An 8,165-nucleotide genomic window follows, 5' to 3' on the forward strand; every position below is an offset into this window, starting at 1 on the left:
AAGTTTACATTTATAAACTTTCACAAAAAATATGAATCAGGACAACCTGAAATTTCTTAAGAAAAATATGTGGAATTTTAACAATATTATGCCTTTTACAAAATGTTTTGTGCCTTTGTAGATCCACTGCCATCTAACTTATGATACACTAGTGTAAATGAGAAGCTGAAGCATAATATTGTTAAAACTTTAACTTTTTTTGCACTAAAATGAAGAGAAAAAAATTGGATCATTTAAAGGTTACTATGTTATTATTTTACTGAAATTTGGCAGTATATGGCCCTTGAACTAAAATGATTCTGACTCCCCTGCCCTAGTAGGGTACACATCATACTTTAACATTTCATTTTTTAAGCCTCATTATTTCCTCGCATGATATTTTTTTTGTAATAATCTGAACAGTGGTATCAAATAAAAGGACTAAACCCCCAGCCCATCACATCACGTCTCAGTAAACATCATGCTCCACTTGAGTGGCCCTCCCTCCTCCTCTTCATATAAAGTGCAGGGAAACCCCATCCAGCCTCAGAGACGCGCTCACATGGAGATTACACAGACGGACTGCAGCAGCAGGATTTCCCAGCCTAGTGTTTGTGCAATGCAGACCCAAGTTTGTTCTGGATGCGGGTCTTTGCGCCTCAAGTCGATCTATAGAAAGAGTTTGTATCAGGCTGAAAAGTTCCCGTGACTGCAGTTTGACAAGAAATGAAAGGAAGGAAAACAAAGTGAGTCTGACTCTGCTGCTGTGTTTGTAGTCTAAAACAGATGACATCTCTGTGAAGGAGAACAATCTGAAGTGGATGCAATAAGAGGCTGTCCAACCAGCCTGTACCAGAACAAGTCCAGTGGTTTTTCATCCTTTTTGTGGACGGAAACAGAGGTGAAAGCATCACCTTCACCTGTTAATCCCACCACTGTCTGCTAGTCCGGTCCATCCTCCTGTCCTCACCGGTGCCATGCTGTCCAGTGTGCGCCGCCACAGCCTCCGCCTCCAGTCGGAGCTCCACCGCTGGAGCATCTGTGACCCGGGCAGCCACCTGCTCCCGGACGGACTCCTGGCCCGGGTCCCCGCCTGCATCTCCCGCTCCAAGTCCTGCACCAGCTCCGCCGGGGAGTCCGACAGCAGCCGCGGGAGCTGGTCGTCCTCAGACTCGGTCATCTCGTCTGATTCGGCCGGAGACCAGACCGGCCCCGGGAATCCGTACCGGGTGGTCCTGCTGGGGGCCAGTGGGGTCGGCAAGACGGCGTTTGCGAGCATCTTCGCGGGTGCAGCGGACAGTATGGACAGCGACGACTGTGAGCTGTTTGGAGGTGAGACATGGACTGAAGTGTTTTCAGTTTAGGGCACATTTGAACATGAGCAGAAAAGTCTAAATCCATTTGAACACCATTACTCTGAACATGAAGTGATTTGGATTATGTTAAATACACATCAGTTCAGTCTGATTTTACTTATGAAAAGTGTTTCATTTCAGATGAGGTGTGTGAAAAAACAGTTGAAGTGGATGGAGAACCTGCAACTATAACTCTCCTTGACACCTGGGATGCAGAGGTGAGATGGAACACAGTCAGATAAGGTTGTGTTTGAGTGAATACACTGTTTAATCCTCTGTCTGACTGAGTGTGTTTCCTTTACAGACTGACACTGACTGTCAGAGCTCCCAGCAGTGCAACATGCAGACAGGTGATGCCTACCTGTTGCTGTACTCCATCACTGACAGGCCCTCCTTCCTGCGAGCCTCAGAGCTCCGGATAACCCTGCGCCAGTTTCGTCCCGTTCACCACACACCCATCATTCTGGTGGGAAACAAGTGTGATCTGGTGCGACGCAGAGAGGTTTCAGTCAGTGGTAAGGGCACACTCTTTATGCTGTCTGTTCACTCAGGGAGTCACAGATATGGTACAATAGTGTCATGATCCATGATAACAAAAGTGTCACTATACAGTGATTCTGTGATGCCTTGAAAACAAGAAAATGAATCCTTACAATGGCAAGAAGCAGGAATTACTGTATGTATTATTCACTACGTTGTGGTGTCTGTTTTACAGAACTGAGATAAAACTATGTAGAAAACATTGCAGCCTCAGCTTTGAGCCTCTTCAACACACACACACACGCATCTGTCTGTGTGTACCATGTTTTAATGTAAATATCTATAAGGATAACATTTGCTCCCTCACTGATATTTTGTCCCACCCCTGTTGCTTACTTAACACAATTAAAGGTTTTCTGTTGTTCCTCTTGTTTCAGAGGGCAGAGCCTGTGCTGCGGTGTTTGACTGTAAGTTTATTGAAACATCAGCAGCCATGCAGCACAATGTCTGGGAGGCCTTCCACGGCATTGTACGACAGCTGCGTCTACGCCGAGACTCTAAGGAAGCCAACAAACGCCGCAGGTACATAAGCTCTAACTCCAGGCGTGAGAGTCTTCCTGTGAAGGCCAAACGTTTCCTCGATAAGATGGTGGCGAAGAACAACCCCAGCGTGGCCTTTTGGCTGAAGTCCAAGTCCTGCCACGATCTCTCTGTGCTGTAGGAGCCATCAGACAATCATTCCTGATTCTGCACTAAACTGTGGCCAGGTGGAAGAGTTTCAGCCTGGACAGTGAACTGTGTGGACCCAGGCTGGATGAAGTCGGCTTCTGAAGGGCTAAAAGTTCAAACCCAGTCATCACTGTGGTCAGACGGGCCATCAGCACAGTCGGTACAGTGTACATAACTCTCCTGCACTGTCATCCATATACTGGGTTTCAGTCTGAACTGAGTGGACTGAGCTCAGGTTGTCTGGGTTTATGATGACTGGACAGTCAGACCATGAGGTTTTGTTTCTGCTCACACTGGCTCATCATGTCTTTGTGGCAGATGGCTGCAGGGTAAAGATAATGGAGAGTGAAAGAAGGATGAGGTGTGATGTGTTTGACTCATTTCTGTGTTTATTACAATAACATTAACATTATCGTCCCTGCAGATCTCTTCTTTTTTGTGTTTTTTGCCATTTGGCTTTGATCCTTGCCAAATGTTATTTATCTGTTGACTGAAGATACCAGATGTAAGCTACTGACAACCATGTGTGATTAATGTCAGAATTTTGTATGATTGTAATTCAGCAGTATTTTACTTTATTTATAATGTGTGTTTTTTTCACTTATTGTAAATAAATATGAGTTTGGGTATGTATGGTATTTTGGTTCTTTAATGCTGATTAAGTGTTGCTCATTGAAATAAAGAGGCATTATGTCATTTGAAAAATACAAAAACTGCATCTTTTTACTGTTGTGTAGAACTTACTAATGAGACATAATGACAGACACAGCTCAACACAAAAGAGACACACACTTTGAGCAGCAACACAAGTGAGCTGATAAAAGATGAGTCAGCCGACATTAGAGCTGAACTTGTAGAGACAAAATTAGTCTTGTGTGTATGTGTGTGTGTCAGCAGGTTGCATACGGTGATGTGACTGTTCAGGGACTGATCAGAGATTTGGGTCACAGTTTGACACCGAACATCATGTTCAGACACCCACTGTTCAGATCCCCAAACCAGTGATTGTCATGTGATTATAAATGGTTAAATACATGAGTTGCCAAAGTAACTTTTGAGGAGCTCAGGTCGTGTGTGTTGTATGTTCGGTCCAGGAAGTGTCAGGCAGATGGTGCATGTTGGCCAGAATATCTATCAGGCAGTCTGCACACAGGATCAAAGCCGGCAGAGCAGCAGCATACATGAAGTCATGCTTTACGTAACAGAGGCACTTCCATCTGCATTAACAGTTTTATCTGCTGAACCATCAACACTGCAGTCACAGGTTCTGGTTAAAAGCCAGTCCTGTGAAACAGTGACTCACTCTCAGCCTGCAGTTGCAGATTCTTATGAATCTCTGCTCTGTTTTCAAGCATCATATGAAGTCACTGCTGTCTGCCCAGGAAAGGAATATATGCATCCTGATATAGGGAAAATAATCTTCACTGGGTGTTCTTCAGCTTTAGTGTTGTATAAAAAGTGTAAATCTAATAATAATATGGTAAAGCCTGATTTTAGCCAATTCTTTTTCATGAAGGTCATTCAGTCCCAACTTACCTGATCGCTTTTCCACTCCATGTTATAGAGTAATGTGAAAACTTGTAGTAGGTTCACAAGGCCATGCAGAATCCCATAGTTTTACTCCAAGCACTTTCTTTAGAAATTCATTCTTGAATGTTGGTCTTTGGACCAACAAAGTTCACCATGATGTGTATTGTAAACCTCACCAGTTGTTGATTTTTCCACTAGATAATGCGGAAATTTACTTATTTGGTTTGCAAGCTGTATTTATGTAAACTGTTAAAACCAAATTAACCCGTTAAGACCCATTGTTACTTTTGTGACAGTTCCCAAATGAATTTTTCTCTCTTATATAATTTATCACCATTGATTATAATATTGTCCTCTGTATTTTGTGTTTTTTCAATGTAAAACATGAATTTTCCAATATTTAATTCACTGATCATGTAGATGTTCCTAAAAACTCAGATTAAAGTTGAAGTTTATCATATCAGAAACACACCAAACTGAAGAAAAAGTGACTTTTACAGTAAAATCTATCATTAACTGAACATAAATCAAGTGTTTCCATTCACTGTCATTGTTCCAACTCTATAGGTTTTTGTGGTGAATCAATGTTGTAAAAGATGATGGTGTTTCCATGTTCACAACAGAGCCTCTGAACATCCAAATGGGTCATATCTGATGACCATGAAAAGATGACAAACTGTATTTTACACCAATTATTTACATGTTTTCATAGGATTAGTAGTTTAACGTTATTAAACATCATAGATGAATAGATGCTTTTATTTGCCAGTGGCTGTTTGGGTCTTAATGGATTAATAAACATTATTTATTACCTGAATGAGGAATCTTTCAAGAAATTTACATTTCCACTAGTTTTAACTTTCCTTTTCCAAGGTGGAAAAACCCACTTTTATTTATTTTATGTGCACATGTAACAAGAGGATATCACAGTACATGTAGCGTCTGGTGTACCATAGAGAATACATTGGTCATTGTGCTCCAGGTACCACAGTAAACCACAGTAGAAGCAGAACTCTGCTGAGCCCACTGCCACAATCATATCACCCCTGTTTTCTAAAACCTCCATCTCCTGATCCCCCAGGCAATGCATCCAATTCAAAACCAGCCCCTTCACCTTACCTCAGGTTAGTGATGTACACCTCCTCGTCCCACACGACCTGCTTCACCATGACGTTTCCTCTGACTCCAGGCTCCTCCAAACACCCAACCTGGAGACACAGAACCTCCTCCTGAACTCCCTCCTATAACACATCCATGATAGCTCTGATCTCCCATTTTCCCTTTTTCCTGTTAAGTGTAAAGGGAGGTCACACTGAATACTACCTCTTTGGTTTAGAGAAGCTCTTTTTCACCCTTTTTTAACTTTTGTTTTTACTGCTGTTGTTAGGACAGATAGTACGAGTACTGGACCCAGATGCAAGACCCTCAGACAGGAGTACAATTAAAAGGGATTTATTAGAAATAGTCAGAGTAACAGGTTCACACAGAGTGGTAATGAACATATCTTCAGCTGGACTGAGATGGGGAATCGTCTCGGCTTCGGATCTTAAGTGAACCACGTTACGGCCCAGGTCGGGAGCACACGAGGGGAACCCGACAATAGTCCAGGCAGGGGTCAAAACCAGGAAAAGGCACCAAGGCGGAGGAACAGACAGGGGTCAGGCGTATTCTCAGGTGTGATGGACAAACCAGGTCAAAGACAGACGAGGAACAGGCAGAGTCGGTGGTCGATAGGCAAAACAGGTCACAACAGGCAGGCAGGATCAAAAAACGCTGGTAAGTTATCACACCAAGGGTTGAAAACAAACTGGCAACGAACAGGGGAAAACACAGGGTTTAAATACACAAGAGGGCGGGAAGACAATTGGACACAGGTGGAGACAATCAGGGAGGAGGCAGGTAATCAGGGCAAAGGTGAACACAAAGAGGAAGTAAAGACACCAGACAAGACACATGAGGGAAACTAACAAAATAAAACAGGAAACAACACACAAGACAGACAAAACAAGTAAAAGTCCAGGGACTGATATGACAGCTGTACATACTTTCCATATATCCAGATTATATCTTAAACAAGGACTGAGAAATGCATATGTGTGGACATTACAGCTCTACTAAACCAACAAACCTAATGTTCACCTAAGACTTTTGCACAGTAGCGTATGACTTTTATCAATGAACTTTTACATCTGTCGGTTTTATGTACTGTGTGTAAGTATTATGTTATTGTTTTTACTATTATTATTTTTTACTATTATTTGTTGTAGTAGTCATTGTAGTATGCATTTATTTTCACTAAGATAATAATAATAATGAAATGTACGTATCTATAAAGCTCCTTTATAAAATAGAGTTAATAAAGTGTGAGTCATGAAAGAGAATGTAGAAATGCAACACTTCATAATTGCAGTGACCATAAAACATGTAAGGAAAGAGGCCCAGTACCAGGATCAGAGGAATGAATGTGCATTTTAAAATAAGATTCAGATGAGGAAACAGACCAGCCTGTCCTGATATTCTCTGGAGGGTTATTCCAAGGACTCAGTCCCTGATGAAAAATGCTGTCATCTTTATTTTTTGACCTGAAAATGGAAAGAAATCAGGATTTATGGACCTCCGGCATTGTGGTCAGAAATGTAACTTGGTGTCAAACTGTAAAAGTAACTTAAAATTTCGTAATTAGTTCTAAATCTAACAGACACCCTGTAAAAGGATCTGTACAGATGTAATGTGTTGTTGTCTTGATTAAACAGAGAGATTCTAGAAATCCAAGCTTGGTATGGAATGACCCATCAGTTATTCACACCTTTAATACGTTTTACAAGTGGGAACTTTTGGAATATACAGGAATCAGACTACTGTTTCATAGCTGAACGTTTCAAGTCTTGGCCTGCTGAATGATCCGAATTACCCACAGCTTTGCATTCTTATGAGGCAATGGACTGTCAGTGTAATCTATTGTTTAGACACAGCTCCTTATCACACACTACAACTAATGGAAAATCTGGTGCGTCCATGGGTCAAAGTCTGAGGTGAAATTAAAAGCTTTACAAAGGAATAGTGTAAATGGACAAAAAAGTACATCTTAATTCAACCCCTTTGTTTTTACTCAGTAAATAAATCACACATACACAGGCTAAAAGTGTCAAACCATGAGAAATTTTGTGGGAGTCCAAGAGTTAACCTGCTTGTCTTTATAAACAGTTACACAAAGTAAATCACGCAATGTGTGAATCCTTAAAGCTCAGAGAACCATGATATTGTATTGAATCAGTCTTTGAGTTCTGTGCATATCATTGTCCTGTCCTTCCATGTCCACGTCTCTTGTCAGCTGATTCCTCATTGGTCAGCCAGACATGAGGGCTGGGTGATTAGACAATCATTAGATACAATAAAACATTTGCTGGTTAACACTTGGTTAACGTTTGACCAGACACGGATGGGGCTGTTCTGATCACAGTGAAGTCTGAGGAGTGACTCCACTCGATCTCTCCACTAAGGTAAGTCTCCTTGCTCTCCTTTCCACCACTTTGGGAATTGTTAAGTATTGAATATTTACTTTTACAATGTGACGATTACACTAACAGGGCAGCATCTGGTGGTTTTCCCAGATTGTGTGCCGAGTGCTTGTGATTGTCTGAGTTTGTTGAACAAATGTTGTGATCTTGACTTGACTTTGGGCCTGGTGGAAGGAGTTGGCGTACTGTGTCTGACAGACAACCAAGCTCTGGTCTGTCACAACTCTGCTATGGCTCAGAGGTGTTTGAATATGGAGAAAACTCACCTTTTGAGAGATCAGGTTCAGCCCATAGCTGCTGAAAGTACATGATGAAGGTCATCAACTTATTGATCTGTGAGGAAATAAAGAAACAGGTAACACCTAATATATGTGGCATTTTACATTTACTATAACTCACTAGTTAATCTTGGGTTGAAATGAATATTTTCATCATTTTCTTGCCCTTGAGCCACTTAAATCATTAGGTCAGTGAAAAGTGAATGGAAAGTGAAAATACAGATGAATGACTTGTCAGTTAAACATATGAGAGTCAGAACAGTTCAGGGTCAACAGCGAAACAAACACAGTGATCA

At 41.6% G+C, this 8,165-nt stretch overlaps 1 protein-coding gene across 1 annotated transcript; it reads left to right on the forward strand.

The window, feature by feature from the left end:
- Positions 1 to 514: 514 nt before the first annotated feature.
- On the forward strand, positions 515 to 3,256 carry gem (GTP binding protein overexpressed in skeletal muscle). Its single transcript, XM_030158652.1, has 4 exons — positions 515 to 1,311; positions 1,476 to 1,552; positions 1,639 to 1,849; positions 2,252 to 3,256. Exons 1-4 carry the CDS (start codon positions 957 to 959, stop codon positions 2,533 to 2,535), a joined length of 927 nt encoding a protein of 308 aa, XP_030014512.1. The 5' UTR covers positions 515 to 956; the 3' UTR covers positions 2,536 to 3,256.
- The last annotated feature ends 4,909 nt before the right edge of the window (positions 3,257 to 8,165 follow it).

Source organism: Sphaeramia orbicularis, chromosome 16 (genome assembly GCF_902148855.1).
Source record: "Sphaeramia orbicularis chromosome 16, fSphaOr1.1, whole genome shotgun sequence".
Taxonomy (NCBI): Eukaryota; Metazoa; Chordata; class Actinopteri; order Kurtiformes; family Apogonidae; genus Sphaeramia; species Sphaeramia orbicularis.